Here is a 22565-nt window from a genome sequence, read left to right as displayed (position 1 = left end):
CTTCCATCGATGTCGGCTCCGAAGTCACTGGCGCAGCGTCTAGCGCCACCAACGCTGATTCCCAAAATAAGATCAAGAAGAGAGGCAAAGAGGCTTCTGGAGGAGGAAGAATTCCAGGAGCAACAGGAAGGAGGCTGAGGATGGGGAAATTGTGGATCACATGCATGAGTTTGAAGGGCTTCAGTAAGCTAGTGGGATCGATAAGTCGCCAGAGTGGGAACTTTCTTCTCCTAAGAGTCTGCCTTCACAGGAGGTCTCTTCCTACCACTCAATCATCAGGAAGGCGGCTGATCTTCTAGACTTGCAGTTACCCACTATGGAGATTAAATCAAACATCCTGACAGGTTCTTCACTCTCCTTCATCTGTGACAGAGCCTCTGCTCCTATTTAATGTGTAGCCCTTATTGGAGGTTTGGCAAAAACCTATGTCCGCCCCTACTTTGTCCAGATTGGTGGCAAGTCAGTACATAGTTGTACCTGGGGATCCGGTCTTTTTGTCTACACATCCATCTCCTGAGAGCTTGGTGGTTCAGGCGCCATGCTTGTCTAAACAATCTTGTGGCTCTTTTCCATCCACACCTGGAAATAGGGCTTCAAAAAAGATAGTACAATCAGAGAAGGAGGTGTTCTCATCAGCTAGTATGGCTTTAAAATCGATGAATGCAACGTGCCTACTCGGTCGCTACATTCATGCGTTGATGCATTCGGCTAAGGATGTGATCCCTTAACTTCCAGAGGATGTCTAGGGCCACATTCCGGAGGTTGTCGGGCACTCAAGCTGCGGCCCGTCAAGTTATTCAGTCTGGGCTTGACACAGCTGACTCTGTTGCTAGAGTGACGAGTTCCTCAGTGGCAACTAGGAGGCATGCCTGGCTGAGAGGGTCTGGTTTTTCTCCGGATGTGCAGGCAACCTTTTGTGATTTACCCTTTGGCTCTCGACTTTTCGGAACTAAAGCTGACTTGGCGCTACAGTGCTTTAAGGACAGTAGGGCCATTGCCAGATCGCTAGGCCTGCAGTCGCAACCTAGAGGCATTTGTTACTGAAGATTTTGGGGCTTTGGCAAAGCGGCTCCATTTTGGGCCCTGCAGCAGCAGGAGGCAAAGCCTCTGTATTGATCATACAGACGGAAGGGCAGTGATCGCCTGCAAGGCTCAATTCACCAACAAGTCTCCTCCTCCTCCTCCTCCTCCTCTCCTGTTCGCCAAAATGGTTCCACAGGGGAGCAGCTCTAGATCCCTCTTCTCAGAGCATATTGGTTCAGTGGGCGGTCGGGTGTCCCATTTTCTATGGAATTAGAGGTCAGTTACATCAGATCTCTGGATTTTGGATCTTGTAGAAAATGGATATGCCCTTCCTTTCCAGGAGTTTCCCCCTCCATTCCCCCCTTCGCCAGGGCTGGTGCTCAGAGGACCATCTGTTGCTCTTGCAACAGGAGGTTTTATCTTTGCTACCGAAAGGTGCACTAGAGTTGGTTCCGTAGCAGGAAATGGGTCAGGGATGCTACTCTTGGTATTTCCTTATCCCCAAAAAGGACGGCCTTTTGAGACCAATCCTATACCTCAGGATCTTGAATTTTTACCTCAAACATGAGAAGTTCAAGATGTTGACCCTGGCTTAGGTTCTTTTGGCGCTGCAGCAGGAAGACTTGATGGTGTTTTCATTTACAGATGCATATTTTTACTTTCCCATCCTGAAGTCTCATTGGAAGTATCTCCGTTTTACTGTGGAGTTCCAATACTACCAGTTTGCTGTCCTTCCGTTCGGTCTTGCGTCCGCACCGCGGGTCTTGACAAAGGTGGTGGTGGCGGCACATCTCTGAAGGTCCGAAATCCCTGTTTTCCCCTATCTAGATCACTGGCTGCTCAAAGCAAAGTCATCAGAGATGGTGCTGTATCACCTGCAAGTAACAACATGGCTGTTGTTCGACTTGGGTTTTTCAATAAATGTACCCAAATCTCACCTGGGGCAATACTGGACACTACTGTGAGTCGTGCTTTCCCGCCTCATCAGAGGATTCTAGACATCCATGCTATGATTCCAATGTTTCACGATGAAGCAGCTGTTCCAGTTCTGAAGGTCTTACTCCTGCTTGGTCTGTTTGCTTCCTGCTTAACGTTGGTCAACCATGCACACTCGCACATCAGGGCACTCCAGTGGTGCCTCCACAGGCAGTAGTTCCAACACAACTGAGATCTCGGGGAGAATCTCCAGAGACACTGAGGCGGAGCGGTCATGGTGGAGTGTTCCGGGCAACCTGTCTCAAGGAAAGCCATTTCAACCTCTGTCTCCTGGCTACAGTGATAACGGATGCCTCCACTCTAGGGTGGTGAGCTCATCTGGGGGATCTGGAGGTCAAAGGCCTTTGGTCTCTGGAGGAAAGATTGCTGCACATCAATCTTCTAGAATTGCGGACAATGTGGTGCATCAACAAAGTGGGGTGAGTAGGATTGTATTGTCTCTGTAGAGAGGCTCTGCGACTCTGGTCCCGGGCTCAGGACCATCAGATTTGTGTAATTGCAAATCATCCTGAGTTCTGAATGAGTGTGCAGAAAGTCTCAGTTGGCAATACTTGGCCGATCATGAGTGGCGTCTTTATCTGGAGGTGGTCCATCACATTTTCAGGATGTGGAGGTTTCCTCGATTGGACCTGTTTGCTACTCACGCGCAGGTGCACTGCCAGTTGTTCTTCAGTCTCCAGTATCTGATGCGGGGATCATTGGGGGGGGATGCATTTCAGTTGGATTCGGGCTCACCGCTTCTTTCCGCGTTTCCTCCCATACCCTTGATTCCTCGGGTTCTAAAGAATCTTTCCTACCTAAGATAGTTACTCCCTTCCACCTAGGGCAGTCTATCAGTTTACCCACTTTCTATCCTCCCTCTCATCCTTCTAAGGAGGAGGAGACACTTCACTGCCCGGGCCTTAGGAGGGCAGTCAGCTTCTACCTGGACTGGACAAAAGACTTCAGACTGGACGACCAACTCTTCATTGGTTACATGGGCAGATTTAAGGGTAAGGCTGTCCACAAGAAAACGATGTCCAGGTGCATCATCCTCTGTATAAAGATCTGCTACGCCTTTGCAAATACAGAGCCTCCTGAAGGTATTCGAGCTTATTCCACCAGAGCAAAGTCTTCCTCTTTGGCTTTAGCTAGAGTTGTCCCTGTTGTTGACATCTGCACGGAGTCAACTTGGACCTCCCTCCACACTTTTGAGAAACATTATTGGAGGTTCGCTTTTTTTAGTGTAGGTAGGCAGGCACCCTGCTCCAGGAGCGTGACTGCTTGGGGATTCAGTTAAAAAGGTGAGGAATCCACAGGCAGATGTATCTTTCAGAAGAACAAGTTACTTACCTTCGTTAACGCTTTTTCTGGTGGACACAGTGTCTTCCTCTCTGACCCACCCTCCTCCCGTTGCCGGCCTACTTATGCTGCAAATAATTTTGGCATGTGTTTCGTTGATATTCTAAATTCTGATATATGTATACAGCACTATGAAATGTCTGTATTTTAGAATTTCTAGTTTCTTTTCTTTGAAGTAGTATACTGTGTTTACTTGAGGAAATGTTGTATACCGTGTATACTTGTGTCATGTTGACGGGCCACTGAGGTATGGAAAACACGGGTGAAACTGACGTTAGCACGCTGACAAGACCAAAAAAGACTTGAGACCCTGTAGTGTGATGTCTAGAAAAAGGGGGGAATCCCTTATTGAACACAACTACTATTCTAGTATTCGCTTTTGAGACAATGTCAACTTTCCTGACATTATCTACCATTAAACCACATTTTTTTTGCCACTATATTTAGTATCACAATACAGCATACAGTTTCTTAAAAAAATTCCTTTATGGTTGCAAGTGTGTAAAAAAGATCTATTTATTCAATAAAATCACAATCTATATTTATACACATATCCTTATTAATACTCCCCCCCTATTGGGTTACAATCTAATCATGTGGATATGCCAACCATATAAATCAAGTTTTGCAAGGAGGTTAGAGTGTCTTAGCTTCTTTCAGGAGAGTCTTAAGATTCCCCTTTGCACATAAGTGAAATTTGGGTGTTGGGTTGTTCAGGAACCATCTAAACAATATTTTATCTTCAAGATTGGAACTTGAAAGAGCACCCTCCCCAACTAAGATCAGCCTGTTTTAATTACTGAGATTAATTTGGATACCTGCTATTGTTTGGTATTCTTCCAAGAGAGGGACCAATTCCCTCAGGGATTGTTTGTGCCCATGTGCAACAGTAAAATGTGCTCTGCTGTCTCTGACAGTTTGAACATGTCCTGGCGAGATCTTTTTCCCTTAATCAGCTGCTGTTCTCTTATCGTTCGCTGGAGGAGTACTACATAAAGGGTGAAAAGACCCCTGCTCAATTTTGTGATGCATTTAGATACAATTTGCCTGCATCTTGGCCAAGTCCAGGAATTGTAGAGGACAGCCACCCAGCTCTTAAATCTGTTTTTAAGCCTAATCAGTCATCCACAGCTTTCATCATGTCAACCTTTTGAATGCTTTTTTCTCATTGAGGTATAATATTACATTTTCTTTATTATTCTTCTGTGGTATAGCTATTAGATGGAGGGCCTTCTTGGTGTTGTCAGTGTGATATGAAACCAGTTTGACCAGTGTGAATTAAGAAGGGTGTCAACTTGTCTAGCTGCAGTTTTTGCAAGTCTCTTATCCATGTTCAACTGGGAAATCGGGCAATATGATGCCCAGCGGATTAAGTCTTTGCCTGTTTTTGCTATTATTGAAATTGTTTCTTTTACCTTTGTTTGCGATGGCACCTATTTGTGAATAATGCTATTGTAAATCTCTATCAGTATTGGTATTGTCTGGGTGTAAACTGCTTATAAAACGAGGGTGTGTAACAATTGGGCATAGGGGATTTGCTTACTTGTAAGCTTTTTATGGATTCGAATATCTTTTTCCATTATGGATTCCTCCAGTTGTTCTGCTACTATCTTACATAGAATGGTAAGGGCAACTGAACTCAAGAATGTGATAATAGCAGCTCAGTCAATAACATTTGCAGCATAAAGAGTCTGACAATATGCTAAGAGTCTGTAACTTTCCATCCTCATTTGTCTGTATTTGCCTTAATTTATATTTGATTTGCCCAATATATTTACTGACCTTGTTCGCAAGCAGTTTATTTGCTCGTGATGTTCCTACTTAATTGCCCCCCTCTTGAAAATGCGCTTCCGCACTGGCGAGGATATAGTTAACCCTATTGTATTCTAGGGTTTATAGCTGCCCTTTTACAGAAGTGAGTTGTCCCTAGATCTTTCTGAGTTCAATTTATGGCTGTGTTCTAGCCGTTAGAGGTCTGAAGTTAGTTCCTGAAATACTACTTCTCTCATGATTTAAGGATACCTACCCATTTGATAAAAGCACCCTGGATAACGGATTTAAAGGTGTTTCACACCACCTCAGGGCTTGTTTCCTTGGTACTATTAAGATTGGGCCTCCTTGCCTGCCTTTACTTAGAATTGCTTCTTTGTCTTGTAGAAATGTATTTGGGCAAGAACATCCATAATATGGGGGCCTAGTCCTTAGGTGTCTGGTTGACTGTGCATTCTGTCTAATTCTATTGCCTCTTTGCCTACTCCTTCTAGGACGGGGGTCTAACCGGTTGTGAACATAGCTTTGCAAATCTTCTTGACATGTGTCACAGGTTATTTTTTTATAATATTGATGTTTCTCTGCTGCCATGAATTTTTTCAGGTATCTGAATTTCTCCTGAAGGAGTAGGTGGGGATCTTCAAGCATTAGCATGTTTTGTAGAGTATTATAATCTGCAACATTCGCACTGATTCCATATTCCATGTCGTTCACCCTTCCATCTCTAGATCATTGACATCCTTTCTCATATCTTATAGGCCTTTTAAGCCTTCACTACTTAAATTTCTTGTTTGAAATTTGTAGAAAGCTTGTAGAAGGTCCTCTTTGTTGATTGTTCAGGTCTGCTCTGAGATCACGTAGGCCTGTCCTATTCAATCATGTTTTCGCCCTTCTAGCCACCACTTTGTCTTCTGGACCTGTCTTCTGGAGCTTTTTTGGTGCAACAGGCCTTAAATGGCAATTTATTTTTTCCCCTACTGCCTGTGATTTTGATCCATTACAAAGACTGCTGTTCTATTTACCATATATGGTCTTGGATTACCTTTGTGCCTAGCATGGTGCTTCTGTTTTGAATTGCTGAATGGGCAGGCTGTGGCCTCCTAATGTGTCTGAGCATGTCAGTGTATCAGTTGCTGCACTTTGGTTTCTCTCCCTAGGGAGGCTGCTTGGCTCTCTTGTATTCAGTTAGTAGTGCTCTGAATGTCCAACTGTCGGGCTCTCGGGGTAAACTAGGCAGAGTGAAACTCTCAGGTGGTTTAGCTCCAAGCAGTGCGGAAGGCAAATCTGTCCCCAGAGCTTTGGCTCTGCAGGTTTCATGCTAATCCAGATGTTATATGTTGGGTTGTAGGGAGTATTTTACGGAGGGCTTGAAAGGCAAAAAAACTAAGGGGCAATTCTGCATTCCAAGGAATGTGGATGAATACCTATGTATATAAGAATACAGTGATCTACTAGGAATCGTACACGGAGCATTCAACATTTGAATGTGTATTCACCATTGAGCTTTGGCCACTTGTGTCTGTAATTTAAGAGTGCAACATGCTCCATTCCTTTACTTTCCATTATAGTATACAATGGTTTTGCATGAATCCAGCTGCACATATTGTTTTCACTGCAGTGTTGGTTCATTTCAATTCTTAGGACAAACACATAAGCAAGGTATGTACTATGATGTTTTTGTTTACATAGGTTTTATTATTTTTCAAAGAAAGGGGTAAACATGTTAAGGGGTTGATATTTCAGAATCAGATACATTGGCAATTATATATTAACATCACATGAAGCCTATGTCGAGGCAACAGCATTGCACATAGTGTGATACATTTAGTGGCAACCCATGCCACAACGAGCAGATTTAGAGTAATTACAAAAGGTTGTGGGCGCATGCACTTATCCAGTATTGGGGTATCTTTCATAGATTCACATGCCTGAATCATTCCCCGTCGCAGAGGCGGGAGTCCCATGGTAAACAATACAAAAGCAGTGCCTTAGTAAAACCGTAGTAGGCTAAAAGAAAAGCCAAAAGGCCTAAAACTTAGTAGCCTATCTACCTCATTATATGAAAATAACTAAAAAAGGGTTCCAACCAATCAGCTACCAGCACCCTCTAGAACCTTCCCAGCAGAGGCAGTTCTCCTCAGATTTTCACCACACGTCGTGTGTCTACCTGAGTGCCTACTCAGTTTCTTCACCTTTGTTCTTCAAAATGTCTGACAAAAAGGCTCTTGTTGGACCCGGCCTCGTGGCGTGGTCCTTGTTGATCTCCGCAGCTCCAGATCTACGGGTGGAGCTGATTCCCGTCCACCCAGAACTGTACATGACACTCCTACCCCGGACCTGAGACGATCCCCAGACCGCGTGCCTGCACCCATGCACGTGACCATCGGACTCCATATTCAGCCACCCCGGCCGACCGGCCGCCTTCTTAACTTTCGGCAGCCCCTGGCCGCTCCTGGCTACAGCCAAGTATGCGCGTCCGACGTGACCAGATCCGCCCGGGGGGTGAACGACTCCCCAAGTACCCGAAACCAAGACCTCCATCGCACCTCCGACCCCCTTCCGAGGAACTGGTTTCCCTCACACCTCTGAACTATCCCTGGGGGCTGGTTTCGATCACACCTTGGACCTCCTAGCGAGCTGGCTCCAAGCCTTGATGGGCGTCTGGGATTCCCTGGACTCATGGTCCAAAGCATCAAAGAACCAACCGCCAGACCATCGGGCGCCTCGCCCTCGGACCTCCGGCCTCCTGCCTCTGAGGGTCCGGACATCAAAGAGCTCCGGTACTATAAGACAGCCTGCCTTCCCTCTAGTCGGCAGTTGTATCTTGGACAAGAAAGCCCTGCTGATCTGATCGCGGCTGACCTTGAGGAGAACAGACTCTGACCCACCGGGCCCTGCTGACGTCGTCGCGGCTCGTCCTCGAATCTACGGAACTGAACCATTGGAGCCCTGCTGACGCTGTCGTGGCTCCATCTCGAAGAGTAAAACCTGAACCATCGGGGCCCTGCTGACCTTGTCGCGGCCCACCCTCGAGAACGAGAGACTCTTGCTACCGCCCCGAGCCCTGCGGACGTTGTCGCGGCTCCACCTGACTACGAGTACGACGAAGTACTCCTGACCAAGCCCTGCTGACCTCGTCGCGGCTTGAAGAACTCTCTGGTCCGGCTGGACCACCAACGCTACCCTCACGACCATCTGAGACAGAAGTGAGTAGGACAGCAAGTCCCATCGCCAGCCCCCCGTAACCCACTGGTTCGAGGATTGAGAACTGTGCGCAGGGTGCGTGGCGTTCCCGCTGGCCCACTAAGACTGTCCCACTTCCCCGTTCCTCTGTTACGAGACTATTTGCGATCCCTCGATCGTTGTGTATTGCTCCCTACTCTTATCTTGATAAAGCTCATACTTGATAAAGATTCACGGTGTGGTGTCCGTTCGTGGTTGTGGTGTGTCGACAGTGTGTACGATCAGACCTCCCCAGCGGGGACTCCCCCTTGATAAGACTCGGCAGTAATTGTGGGAGAGGAGGTTCCGGGTGGTTAGGAGAGTCATTCTGGCCCCTGGGGTCACCGCCTTCCAACAGCTCTTTTTAGATCTTGCAGGACCTGTGAGAAGAAGAGGGTCCATGTGGATGATCAGCACAAGGACAGCATCTCCTGTCTACATCCTAAACATGTTAAGGATTGTAGAATCTGCCGGACCTTCCCTGCTAAAACTATTAGGAACAGGGAGGCAAAGCTGCTTTTGTGGTTGAAATCCTCCTCCTCTGAGGAGGATGACAAGCCCTTGACATCTAGCAAGAGGGCTAGATCTCATGACCGCTCTTCCAGTGAGGGAAGAAAGCATCACAAGGCTTCCCATGAAGTTTCTGACCAGTCACAGAGATCTCCCAAACTATCCTCTGGGTCAACGCTGTCTCCGTCATCTGAGGTTTCTAGAAGGCCTTCAGCCCCCAGAACCGTGAGTAAAATCCAGGTTAAAACCCTTACTCTAGTTTCCTTTCATACGGTCTCTGTGACTTTTGCTGCTCCTCTATCTACGGCTATAGTCTCTACTACGGCCATTTCTCCGCCTATTGTGTCTTCTAAGATCTCCATTTCAAAGAAATCTGGTGGGGCGAATGATTCGTCGACGAAGAGTTCATTAACTAAGTCTCCGTCGTCGACCACGTCAATGACAGTTCCATCGACGACCAAGGTAAAGTCCTCCTCTTCAACGTTGAGCCCGTCGACGACAACACCGTCGAAGACTCCGTCCAGAGGGCTGGAAAAAAAAAATATGCACTGCCATGGAGTACTAAACAAACAAAACAAATTTAGTTCCTTAAATGCGAGCAGTGGAAGCATAGCAGCCTGCCAATCAAAGAGATGTCAGATGCTATGTTCCATGGTGGGCTCAAGTTCTCCTTCCTGGCCCCCACCTTTTGGAATTCCCTCCCTCTGTCTCTCAGATTGTCTACTCCGTATCCCAAATTCAGATCTTCCCTCAAAACTCTTCTTTTTACTGAATCCTACAAATAAATGTTCTCTGTTGCTCCCTCATCTGCTCTCTTCATTATGGCGCCAAGAAACCTAATGGTGTTAGTTGCGCCTTACAAATTTGTTTAACATAACATAACAACATAACATGGAAGGGACAAACGCTGGATGGATAGGCTGAAACCAGGGAAACCATTTAACAGAAAGAATGCAGGTATAAGTGACAATAATCAAGTCCATGTTAAGCACTGTGCTGGCTATAAGCCTCTGTATGTTCGTGGTAGGATCAGAATATGCCTTTTGCAACCAGACAGATGTACTGTCTGGTATCATGATCCTAAAAATAGCCTCCTTCATTGTATGGGCTGGTGGCCTAGACTTATTTAGTCTATATGTGGGGCTCCATGGTTGTTGGTCTGTAGCAGATTTCAGGCCAGCTTCTAGGCACAACATCGCCCCACAAAGAGCAACTCTGCAGCGCTACTCAAGGAGAAAGGAAGGATTGCTCTTGAAGAGCTTTCTTTTGCTGTATGCCGCTCAGTCCCTATTCACTTCATGCACTGGACACGCACACCAGTCCTTTTCCTCCTGCCACTTTGGATTTCCATGGCAGTGCTTCCTTCTGGGCTGCAACCTTCTGCTTCTCTTTAGGAGGCTGCTTTTATGATGCAAGTCTACTGTCAGACACAGCTCGTTTAATTAGTAATATCCATACATCCATGAGGCCCTGCGTACATGTATGCTGCTATTGAGGGCTAAGTGCATTATTAGCTTCTGCGTCCTATCAGTTCCAGTGCTCTCAGGAACTGGTGCAATAGTTGGACACACAGTGCACCTTCTTACAAACTTTTAAGGCCTATGGGTGGGTACAATGCTGCAGCATGTGACAAAGTCCGAATAATACTTGCATCCCAAAAATAAAGGAAATAGCTGGCAGTCGTTGCGTCCTTAACAAATATTATTTTCTCATTCCTCCTTTTGTCCGTAACAGCTTAATAGTTGCAGTTTTTCTCAAGCCGACTTGTATGAATGTTCTACTTTTGGTAGCTGTTTGTTTTAATTACTTCTTTCTGTCACTCATTCACCTATCTCTCCCATCCATCCCTCCGTCCCAATCCCCCTTCCAATCACTCACTCCTTCTACTAATTTCTCCTTTTCTTATCCTCCTTCCTCCTGTTCGAAACGGGGCTCTAATTGGCTCAGGTTAACACCCTGCCCAAGTTGGAACCCTCACTGTAGTCAGGGTAAGTAAGTTGCACACTAACAATACCCTGTGCTCACCCCCTCTGGAAGCTTGGCAAGAGCAGTCTGGCTTATCCCCAGAGGCAATCTGTAAAGTATTTCTACACCTACGCACAGTAACACAGTGAAAACACCAATTTAGAAAAATAGCCAATATTTATTTGAGTAAAACAGGACAAAAATGACAAAAATCCAACATGCAGAGATCACGTTGTGGAGTTATCAATATTCAGTAAAGTTCTAGTTCTTAGGAAACAGTAGCTCTATCTGGGACTATCCGGTCAGGCTTGCCCGGGACAAACCACAGGTTCAGTTTGACCGCAAGGGAACGCGGGCTGGATACAGTAGTCAGGGAGACCCCTGCACAGTACTTTGGATATGTCAAAACTTCACGATGGTGCATGGACAGGTGGTGTCGTTGTAGCTAAAGCAGTTGATGCGTCTGTTTCTTACTGCTGGGCAGGGTCTTGGCACATTGGCATGCGGGGACGGTGCATTGCGTAATGGAGTTGAGGCTTCACTGTACCAAGTGGTTCTGGGAGGCGGTGCAGAGTCGTTGAGCTGCTAACGTCCGGGGACGATGCCAGGCAGAAGGGAGGTGATGCGTTGCCTGCAGGTGTGATACCTCGGTTCCATAATGCTGTGCGGTATCGATGAGTAAGTCAGCGGCCAAGCAACGAGCCCTCTGTTTTGCGGCGTTAATGTCGAATCACTGGGCTGCAGCTGCAGCGTAGGAGTCGGAGCAGTGTGTCTCGGACGTTGGAGACGCAGTGCTTGGGACTCCCACAGTGGTGGTTCTTCAGAAGCACTGCAGCATCGTCGGAGCCTTTGTTATAAGTCACAGTTGCTGTGTTGAGCGGGGTCCACAGCTTCGGTGCCAACAGCAGCAGAGTTGCAGACAGACACCGGTTCTGAAGTTGCGCGTCGTCAGTTTCTTCTTGTAACACGGATACTCACTTTCAAGCGCCCAGGAACTGGTATTGACACTACTTGGCAAGTAGGGCTCTCAGCCGATGCACAAGTATACAAAAAGCGATGGATCAAATGCTCCCCTCCACCAAATTCCAAATAATAATTAAAATAACAATTTGCCAAGATTCAGGAACTGAGTTACTTGACACATTGCGTGACCAGGTTGGCAAAAGACCAAGACCAAGCCCAGGCCTAGTAGAGGCTCTGCACGACTGCAGGCGTTGCCTAGCAAGTACTGATGGCTGGGGTATTTGGCAAAGCATATGGTCAAAGTTACATATCTGGTTTATGGGCACTAGGCTAGGATGTGCCCTTCATGTACTGGAGTAGGGAGTGGGCAAAACACACTAGTTAAAATATATCATTAGAAGTTATGACTGTGATCTGAGATAAGCAAGACAACCTCATTTTAAAATAACTTTTAGGCATTTCCAGAAAATAATCTTCTCTTTTGATGATACTTTTGAGTTATGATACTAAAATTCCACATTTAAGGTTTGCCCCCCTTCTCCCCAGCTATCGGGAAGGGTTGCACAGCTATTAAATTTGAAATGTTGGAAAATGTTTTTGGGTGTAAAGCAATATTTGTCTTTAGCAGTTAAATTTGAAATATCTGAGCAATGTAACGTAATTTGAGGACTCTAGAGAAGCATTGACATATCAATCTGTTCATATTTTACAAAGGTGCGACGTGTGCTGGCTCTTCTAGAAAACCCGTTCCAAGATGAAGAGTGTTTACAAGAGGTGCAGGAGCGCTGCTCACCTGAAGAGGAAGTTGAAGCTGCTGCTGCTGGAGCATGTAGTTCTGTTGAAAGGAAGCCTATCTATAGCAGTAAACCCCCACTTTGGGCCTCAGAACTCTGTGTCACATGATCTTCATAATTGTCTTGTTGGTTTTTACCACTCACAGAGGGAAAGTCAATAACTCTGTAGTGGAGAGTCCAACAAGCCAATATTAAGGTACTATTAAGTTGCTGAAACATTCTGTTTGGGTATCTCACAATATAGCTGTGACTGTTCTGAACCCTCGCAGGTTTTGGACAGAGGCTCACTTTTTCATTTTTAGGACTACTTTCACGCAGCAATAAGGTTTTACAGGCTTAATGCGGACAGGATTGTAAATGGCGTACTTCATCTAACCTATGCACGAGAAAAGGAGATCTGCTTAAAATGGAAACTACTGCATAACAAGTTGCTTCATATCCGTCTGTTAAAAGAAAATAAGAGGGTGTTTACTGGGAATTTAGGATTTTAAAATGATTACATACCCAAAGGCAGTCTGTTTTTACATGAAGACAAAAATAGAAAGTCAATTATCTGATATGTTTTTGTCCGATGACCAACTGATAGTATGTTTTAGAGATGCCAACTTGCAACTCTTTACCATTAGATATGTAAAAAGGAGTTAAGATGTACATTATTTAGGTTTACTGTTTTTTTTGGAACCGCTTCTACATAGACTCTTTGATCTGTGTCACTATAAGATTTCTTTTTAATTGCAAGCTGAACTCAAAAGAGGTGGTTAAGATCATGCTTTGCATTTCTCAAATGACAAACAAAATGCTGTGCACTTTGATAGTATGCAGAATTCTTGATCAGCCAGTTGTATTTATATGTAAACATGTCTATAAACGTGTGTATATTAATGATTTATGTTTCTGTAAGATATTCACAATTGTACAGGTTGAATAAAAGCTATTTGTTCAACTTTTTATCACATTTTTGCTCTGTTACATTTAAAAGGTTGGCATTAATTTTATTGTGCTTTCTTACCTGTATGTTATAGTCTCTTTCCTTTTCTGAACATGTAGATACTCTTCCCTTTAATGGACAGCCTAAAAACTGCTTCTGTAACTTATTTCAAAGCTTTGCACTTTGACGTAAACCAGTTTAAACATCTCCTGCCTCTCGCTCCCTTCAAAGAGTGTATGCATTCCTTTCCCGCATCAAATCTTGGGGCGAAAGGAGCCAATCAATGTACGTTTTGGCTTGATCTCTGAGAGGGTCAGCGATGGGCATTTGGTAATTTTTATTTTTGTACACATGCCCCTAATAATGGCTCTAAAGGCTTCCCAGATGGTTTCCATGTCCTTAATCAAATCCACATTGAGCCTGAAGTAACCTAATATAGCTTCTCTCAGCTCACTTGCAAGGCTTCATCCAGGAGGGCCTCCATCTTTTTGTTGCTAGCCCTCACTTCTCATGGACAACTTTGGAACCTCAGGCACACTAGTCCGCCAGTAACCCAGCCTGGACCGCATGCCATGAACCACAGAGTAGAAAGTGCCCTCCTGCTTTGGGGGGTCTTTCTGTCTCCTCACATCCACAAGTGTATGGCCTTCCCTAATTGCCCAGCAGCCAGCAACCCCCCCCCCCCCCGCCCCCCCCTCCCCTCGGGTGGCAGCTTCGACCTGTCTCTGGAGTTGTCTAGAATGTAATTAAAGTCCTCTTCCCTCCAACGTCTTCTGTCTCCCTCCATAGTAGCGATGTGGGGTTAGTGGACTGCACCCTCCCTTCCCTGGAAAGAAGCCAGGGTCATATATATGTATTAGGGCAATAGCATTTGACTGACTCCGGTATGCCCGGGGTACGAATGTTATTACAATTGGACCTAGCCTCTAAATCATCATTTTTTTCAGCAATGACTTGGAGGACCTTTCCCATGTTTTATAGATTTGCACTCTTTGTTGGGTCAGTGTCCACTGCAGTTGAGATGTGACGTTCTGCTTCTGTGAGATGGTCAACCTCTGCATTGAGTTTCCTGGTGATGGGGTCCATGCAGAATGTGAGGGCATCCTTTTTGAGTCGATGGAGACCAAGCTCTTTTGCATGGTTTTTAGCAACAACTTCATTTTTTCCGTATCAGGAGCCATTTCATTATCATCATTAGGCTGCAGCCCCTAGGACGCCACTCTGGAGCCAGGTCTAGGCTCAAAAGGTAACTTTAACTGTCTGTTATTGGCCTTAACCATCTTAAAGGAGGGACTCCACTCAGCCTGGTGTTAATGACTCTGCTCAACCACTGCTACTAGGGAAGAATCACTCTGTCTACTCTATTAGCCACTAGCCCAGTACTCTCCTGCATGGCCCTGATTTGCACTTCCACTGGCTACCTCTGCACCCCAGAAGAGCACCATTCAGCCTCACGGACGCGGCACTCAACGTGTTAAGCTAGTCAATGTCCATGTTTGTGTGGTGGTGGGACCCCAGGGGCAACACTATTAGGGATTATACATGGTGCCCCGGGAGTTGTGCTGGTGTACTGTAGTCGATTCTGCCTTCACTGCCACTCCACACCAATGTCAGCAGAGTGTAGCATAAGTGGATCTGGTCCTCAGTGCAACTGCCCCCTGTGGGCAGGGAAGTGTTCTCAAGGTATGGATGGGGCAGGTAGGAAGCCCTCCAGCAGTCTTGGAGGCATGGCAGTTGACCCAGTTAGCACTAGTAGTGAGCACGCTCTTCACACAGAGAGGTGCACTCTTAGTTCAACCAATGCCCTGGGAACTGCGGGTCCTAGGGCATGCTCTAACAGCGAGAAATGCCTTGGCGTGCCTCTGGGCATCTCTTCTCAGATCCCATCTTCACCTCCAACTGTCACGAGCTCCAGCAAGTGGGAAGGGGGAGCACAAACCGATCTGAGTTCCTAAGTCCAACAGTGCATACCGTGCGCCCATGCGCACGAGTCCCCTGACAAAGTAATGCAACCAATCCTGGAGATGGAAGCATGCACTGCCTGCCTAATACTCTCCACCGCATGCACCCACTGCACAGTGGCCACAGTCACCAAACTGCCCTGTATGGACAGCATTCAATGCTCCCCGGACACAGGCTAAACAATCCTAGCGGCCTTGTCCAGCCACCGTTGGAGCTTACCGGTATGTTTGCAATCAAAAGGTGGGCTCCGACCTCCTGCTCTACAATCCCTTAGTGAGAAGGTCTGTTGTCTCCTCATCTCCTTTCCTGGGTGCTCCACAGCCAGCCATATCTGGATTCACGGCCTCATGGCTCCCCCACTGCTAGGCGCCTTGTCTCTTTCTCTGGGTGTGTTCACTGTGGCGTCCTGTCACCCTGCAATTTTTAACGGTACAGAGCAAATCAGCATTCACTTTGCATGTCTCAGCCCCTGTGAAAGTCCAATGCCGGCGTAAACTAGCAAATAATGTTGGTTTAGGCCCCTTGAATGCAGGAGTCTCATATGAGTGCAGCCATCTTAATTGCCAGCTGAATGTTGCCCCCAGACATTTGTTAATGGTGATAAGCCTATTAACTTAGAGTAATAAAGGCATTGTAAAGTTCACTCAGCCCCAGTTCCAGGACACCTGCTGCTCAAATGATGGCTACACATTTTTCCTTCCTAATCCTCTGAAGAATTATTGGGGACCATGAGCTGTGGATGGGGTTCATTAAAGAGGTTGCCCATAGCTGCCAAGGTTCGAGATTGCTTATGTGTGGCATTTTCATAATTTCAGTGTAATTATGAATGACCTTCAACACTTTATCGCAAGCAAAATCAAGAAATGAAGACCAGAAAAATATATAAATATCAGAAATTACACTCATTTGAGCAACTGCTGCAAAACACCAGAAATTGAAGGGCACTAACCTAGTGTCTGTGTAACCAGGATATTAAACAAGTCTTTCAGAGACTTTGGATCTGCCACAAGCTATTCGGACACCTGTTGCCAGGCGTGGAGGCAGATAAACTATTAAATAGATCCCGCCTTAGCCAGTCTGCGCCGACTGGGCCTCCTGGCTCCTCCCTGGCTATCAATCAAATTAATACATCATCATGGTCAATTGACACAAAGTCTGTCCAGTCTCTTTGACCCACGTGGGTCCCGACCGTACCAAATAGGATGTGCGAGCTAGAGGCCCCAGCGCGGATCATCTCAGCTGCCTGTTTAATAAATGATTAAAATGACTCGAGGCGCCACAGTCAGCTGACTCACAGACTTGGAGTGCTGCCCTGTCCGCCTCACAACTGGTCAACGTGTAAAGTTATGGGTGGGTGATGCCAGCGTTCATGCCAAAAAGGTGTCAAGACCCAAACCTGTAGTTGGCACGTGCCTCCCAAGAGCCACTGGTTATGAGAGAATGATTTAAGCTTGGAGAGAGGTCTGTGCCTTAATAATCAGTGATGACATCCAGGATAATAATTCCAAAATCCATTGTACTTTTTACAACATTGTGTGCTGTGTTTATTATTATATTCCAAACTACAACTAAACAGAGAATTGCTGTCGTTTGTTTCACCTGTATGGCCAGCAGGCCAAGGGCTTTTTCAAGGCTGACAATCACAGTGAAACATAGTGTTAAATGTGACAGCGCTATCAGAAAAAGAACATTGGGACTTTTTAAAGGGAATATAAACATCTACCCCTTCTCAAAGAAGAGGCCCTGTACTCCTTCTCAAAGGAACTATAGAACCTGTTCCCCACCATCAACAGGATATAGATGTGTACTCTCTGTACTTCCTAATGCCCACAAAGGACAGGTCCTTCACACCTATTCTGGACCTCAGTCCACTAAATGAATACCTCCTGTCGGAATGCTTTTATATGGTCATCCATCAGGATGTTATTCCATTTCTCCAGCAGGGTGACTTTTGACCGCTCTTCACTTGTAGGACACTTATTTCCACATATCCGGCACATAGCCGCACATCAGGTTTGCGGTCAGCAGAAAACACTATCAATTTAAAGTACTCCCCTGTGGAGTTAATACTGCCGATCAGGTGTTTTCCAAGTGCCCTGCGTTGGTGGCTGCACACCTGCGCAACAGGGCGTTCATGTCTTCCTTTACCTGGACGACTGGCTGATCAGGAGTGAGATCACCAGCTATGTCACAAGCATACGCGAGTCACAATAGATCAGCTCCACGTTAGGGTTTAACATCACCGCTGCAAAATCCCACCTCCAGCCCCTCCAGATCCATTCCTATCAGGGAGCCATTCTCAACACAGATATAGGCATTGCCTGTCCAAATCCTGCTCTAGTGCAGTCTTTTCAAGCAGTGTTCGCTCTGTTCCAGCCACATCAACACGTCACAGTCAGAACATTAATGCGCCTCCTAGACATGATGGCCTCCTGTATTGCCATAGTACCCCATACCAGGTTACAAATGCGTCTGTTGCAAGAATGCCCTAAGCAACCGTGTTCTCAAGTGGATGATCTAGTGCTGATTGGCCGCTGCACTTGTCACTCTGTGCAATGGTGGAACACCAACAACCTGTTGCAGGGATGGCCTTTCCTGCACTTTGTTCTGCAGAGAACCATCATAACGGATGCCTCCCTCATGGGATAGAGGCCCATCTGCAGAATCTGACTGTTCAAGGCCGATGGTAGTCTGTACAACAGGGTCTCCCTATCAGGAACTTCTAGCCATCCATTTAGCATTGAAGGCTTTCCTAACTCAACATTGTCCTTATCTGCAAAAACAATATGACAGTCATGTATTAGCTTCAGAAACCGGGGGAGCACATGCTCACCACAACTCTTGCAGGCATCCCAGAGCATCTGGTGTTGAGCTCTCCATCACAAAATTAATGTGTTAGCTGGGTACCTTCCAGGGACAGACAATCACTTTGCCAACCTCCGCAGAATGCGGCAATAAGTCCATGAGCTGGAACTCCACTTGTAAGTCTTCTGCTGCTACTTCTGCATGTGAGCATTTCCAGAAATCGATCTGTTTGCAACTGCTGAAAACACCGAATGCCCTAACTTCACCTCTAGGTTCCCACACCCTCAATCCTTGGCCAATGCACTACGGATGAGCAGGTCAGGGATATTAGCCTTCTATTTTCCACCTCTTGCTCTTCTTCCGTTTGTGGTGCAGTGAATTTCGCAGACGTTCCTCATGCTCATCCTGGTAGCTCCGCATGGGCTCACCAACCATGCTTCACAACTCTGCTCGAACTTTCTCTTGGTCTGCATGAGAGGCTCCCCAACAGTCCATACAAATTGGGGGCCACTGTTCCAGTGTGGGACATAGGAAGAGAGTTAGGAAAAAGCAGTGTTTAAGCCGCGGACTCCGTGAGAAAGGTGAGGGGACGTGTTGGACAAGACAAATCTTGTCTCATGTTGCCCTCACACACCCCGAAGGATGTCATGCTTCATCATCGGGCGTTTGCTCCTCGTCGGGCCTGCTGTGCAATGCCCTACGGGTCCCCCGAAGGGTCGCTTTAGCGGAGATCTTTTAGAAAAATGATGTCGGGTGCATGTGGGTGTGTGGGTGGAGTCCTAGGAATATAGTGCTCTAGTGCGTGCAGCGAGTTTAAAAATACCTAAGGGTATACCTAGAAGACCTTTAATGAGAAGGTACCCTTGGTAGAGTAAAAGAACCCGTAGGTTCGGTGTTATCACAGGTGGCGTAATGCGCCCTGGTAACTGGTCAGGTCGACATGTTTCACGCCTAAGTTGGTCCAAAGGATCCCTGGTGTTTCTTCAGGACCAAACTGAAAATAGTGAAGTGTGAGGGAATGACAGAGGGGTACCATTAGCCCTCTGAGTGATCTGGGGGGGTTTGGGGTTTAGCCACTAAGTACTGTAGAATAGTGAGTGGCTATGACACTGCCCTCGCGATCAATGACCTAAACAAAGAAAAAAGGAAGACAAAAACAAGATCAAAAACATTGCATATTATGATGCTATTGTTGTGGGTCACGCGGTCCTGCTACGTGATGGGAGGAGCGCGTTGATATAAAAAACAAATAAAACACACATTTGAAAAAGGGAGTCAGAGACATGTCTGGAAACCTCCACAGATCAACATTGTGATTGCCATGTGTGGACGCACATAGGGCGCAGACGCTACGCCACGCCAAACCGGGTGGCAAGGTGCACACCTAGGTATGGTCAGTCGTCCGTCCACATCCAGCGTGTCACAGAGACCAACAATTCTCTAGTTGCGGAGTTGTGTATGGCAGTTGTCACATAGGGTACAAGGAAAAACACCCACGTTGTTGGTGCCCCAGGCCCGTCAACATCTAGTGGTGTTTACGGAGGAATATGGAGTGATGACATACTGGAGGGCACCAAAATACAACGTTGGAATGTGCTCAGGTGCAGCGGAGTAGAGGATAAACCTGGTAAATATACATGGGAGGTGGCTTACCTAAAGGAGCCCTAATGGTGCTCCATAAGCTTGTGGCGTAGGGTGCCCACACCTTAAGAGAGAGACACAGGGCAGTTAAACTACTAGCCTCCCGATCTCTTGGAGGTACATGCAAATGTCACTTACTTGAAAAAATTGTGTCCTTTTTCAGTCTCGCAATCCATACTCTCTTTTGAAATCTGGTGCCGGCTTGAAAAACCTGCCCCTTCCTGACGCCCACTTGAATAGTAAGGCACTCGTTACCTGAAGCCTTCGTTTTAAACCCATCCGCTGCCGCCAGCGAGGGAGGTACCTGCTTCCGGTATGCTGACTCATGTGTCAGCTTCCTGCAGCTGCGTCCGTGTGTAGCTCTATTCTAGCGAATGCGCGGTGAATGGTGCATTCACCGTGTGTGTGTGTGTGTGTGTGTGTGTGTGTGTGTGTGTGTCGCTGCTTTAGGCAATTAGTGCAGGAGGGATGTGTCAGTTTTTTTAGAAAGGCAATTAAATTAAAAAGAAAATAAATGGCAGATATGTTCAGAGTGCCAATCAAAAAATATATATGGGGTAAATTAAAATACATTTAAAAATGGCATATTCAGTACATAGTTATTTGTGATGCGTGATTGGCAGCGCGCATCTTGCGGGGAGGATGGTGTGTCTTGTCCACACGTACTGATGCAGAAGATACTGTGCACACTCCGTGGTTCTGTTATAGGAAGGAATGAGCGAGGCTGTATTACTGATATAAGGCAATCCAGTGCTTCTGCTAGAGAAAGGGGGAGGGGGGGTTTCTTAGATTACAGTGCTGTTCCACACAACGGGTACCCACTAGAAATAACAGTGTTTAGAGGGTAAGCGGAGGAGAGAAAGGTCCTGTCAAAAACTCACAGCTCTACCCAATGCGATTTCATCGTTCAGGCCAAGGGTGTTGGTTTTGAGGCGATGAACCCATCTTTGTTCACGTCTCAAGAGTGAGTGACTGTTCCAAACAGTGTTTGCCTCCAGGATTGTCCAGTTGATGGCCTCGCATGGGTGGCCTTTGTCAATATAATGATTTGTAAGTTTAGTAGCTGTACGTTTCCGTTGAATGGTGCATTTATGTTCAGTGATCCTCCCTTTGATCGCTCTCGTGTCCCCGACATATGAGAGGTTGCAGGGACATGTAATCAGGTATATACAATTGGTGGTCTTACGTTGTTCCAATCTGAAATTCCCCAATTGCAGAGTTTTGGTATGTTTTGTGAGGGGGGGGGCAAACCCCACAAGTTCCACATGGATAATGTCCTGTGACTGCAGGGAGGTTCCACAAGGTGGTTTCTTTTGTGCTTTTGGGGAGTTGTGGGCGCGTGTGCACCAGCTGGTCTCTCAGGTTCTTAGTTCTCTTGAAAGCGAAACGAGGAGGCGGAAGGTCTAAGGTGTCGCTGTTCAGGATCTTCCAGTTGTGGTTGATTATCTTTTTTTATCCTGTTAGATGATGGAGTGAAGGTAGTGACACACGTGATCAAATTGTCAGTTTTATTTCCCTGGGTTCTAGGAGGCCTTGGCGGGTGTTGTTACTTACCAGTTTTCTTGCTTTAGATATTACGTTTCTAGGGTATTGTCTTTCCTCAAAGTTATTGGCAAAGGTATCTGACTGTGTTTCAAATTCCGTAAGTGTACTACAATTTCGTCGGATCCTCAGAAACTGTCCGTAGGGGAGATTCTCTCTCAGCGCTTTTGGAGGATAGCTCTTAAAACTCAGAAGGTTGTTACAGTCGGTGGGTTTTCTGTAGACTTTGGTCTGAAGGTGGCCATTCTCGAGGCTGATCAATAGGTCTAAAAAAAGGGATTTCCTTTTCGTTTGTTGTCATTGTGAAGCGTAGGTGGGGGTCCTTCTAGGACGACTGACAATACCTAAGTGTGCACCTTGCCACCGGTTTAGCGTGCCGTACCGTCTGCGCCCTATGTGCGTCCACACATGGCAATCACAATGTTGATCTGTGGAGGTTTCCAGTCATGTCTCTCACTCCCTTTTTCAAATTTGTGTTTCATTTTTTTACATCAAAGCGCTCCTCCCCTCACGTAGCAGGACCGCGTGACCCACAACAACAGCATGATAATATGCAATGTTTTTTGTCTTGTTTTTGTCTTCCTTTTTTCTTTGTTTAGGTCATTGATCGTGAGGGCGGTGTCATAGCCACTCACTATTCTACAGTACTTAGTGGCTAAACCCCAACCCCCCCCCCCCCCCCTCCCCCTCCCAGATCACTCAGAGGGCTAATGGTACCCTCTGTCATTCCCTCACACTTTCACTATTTTCAGTTTGGTTCTGAAGAAACGCCAGGGATCCTATGGACCAACTTAGGCGTGAAACATGGCAACCTGACCAGTTACAAGGGCGCATTACGCCACCTGTGGTAACACCGAACCTACATGTTCTTTTACTTTACCAAGGGTACCTTCTCATTAACGGTCTTCTAGGTATACCTTTAGGTATTTTTAAAGTCACTGCACGCACTAGAGCACTATATTCCTAGGACTCCACCCACATGCACTTGATGGCATTTGTCTAAAAGATCTCTGCTAAAGCGACCCTTCGGGGGACCCGTAGGGCATTGCACGCCGGCCCGACGAGGAGCAAACGCCTGATGATGAAGCATGACATCCTTCGGG

At 46.5% G+C, this 22565-nt stretch overlaps 1 protein-coding gene across 1 annotated transcript in view; it reads left to right on the top strand.

Moving 5' to 3' along the window:
• SELENOO (selenoprotein O) overlaps nt 1–13532 on the top strand; it is a 197901-nt gene extending 184369 nt beyond the window's left edge. Inside the window, exon 9 of the mRNA XM_086967438.1 lies at nt 12505–13532. Coding sequence (XP_086823564.1) covers nt 12505–12702 — 198 coding nt within the window. The 3' untranslated portion in view covers nt 12703–13532. The remainder of the gene's footprint in view (nt 1–12504) is intronic.
• Nucleotides 13533–22565: the final 9033 nt, after the last annotated feature.

The sequence above is a fragment of the Lissotriton vulgaris genome, chromosome 1_1, assembly GCF_964263255.1.
Source record: "Lissotriton vulgaris chromosome 1_1, aLisVul1.2, whole genome shotgun sequence".
Taxonomy (NCBI): domain Eukaryota; kingdom Metazoa; phylum Chordata; class Amphibia; order Caudata; family Salamandridae; genus Lissotriton; species Lissotriton vulgaris.
Note: the sequence above shows the minus strand (reverse complement) of the source record. Positions and strands in the feature narration are given on the sequence as shown.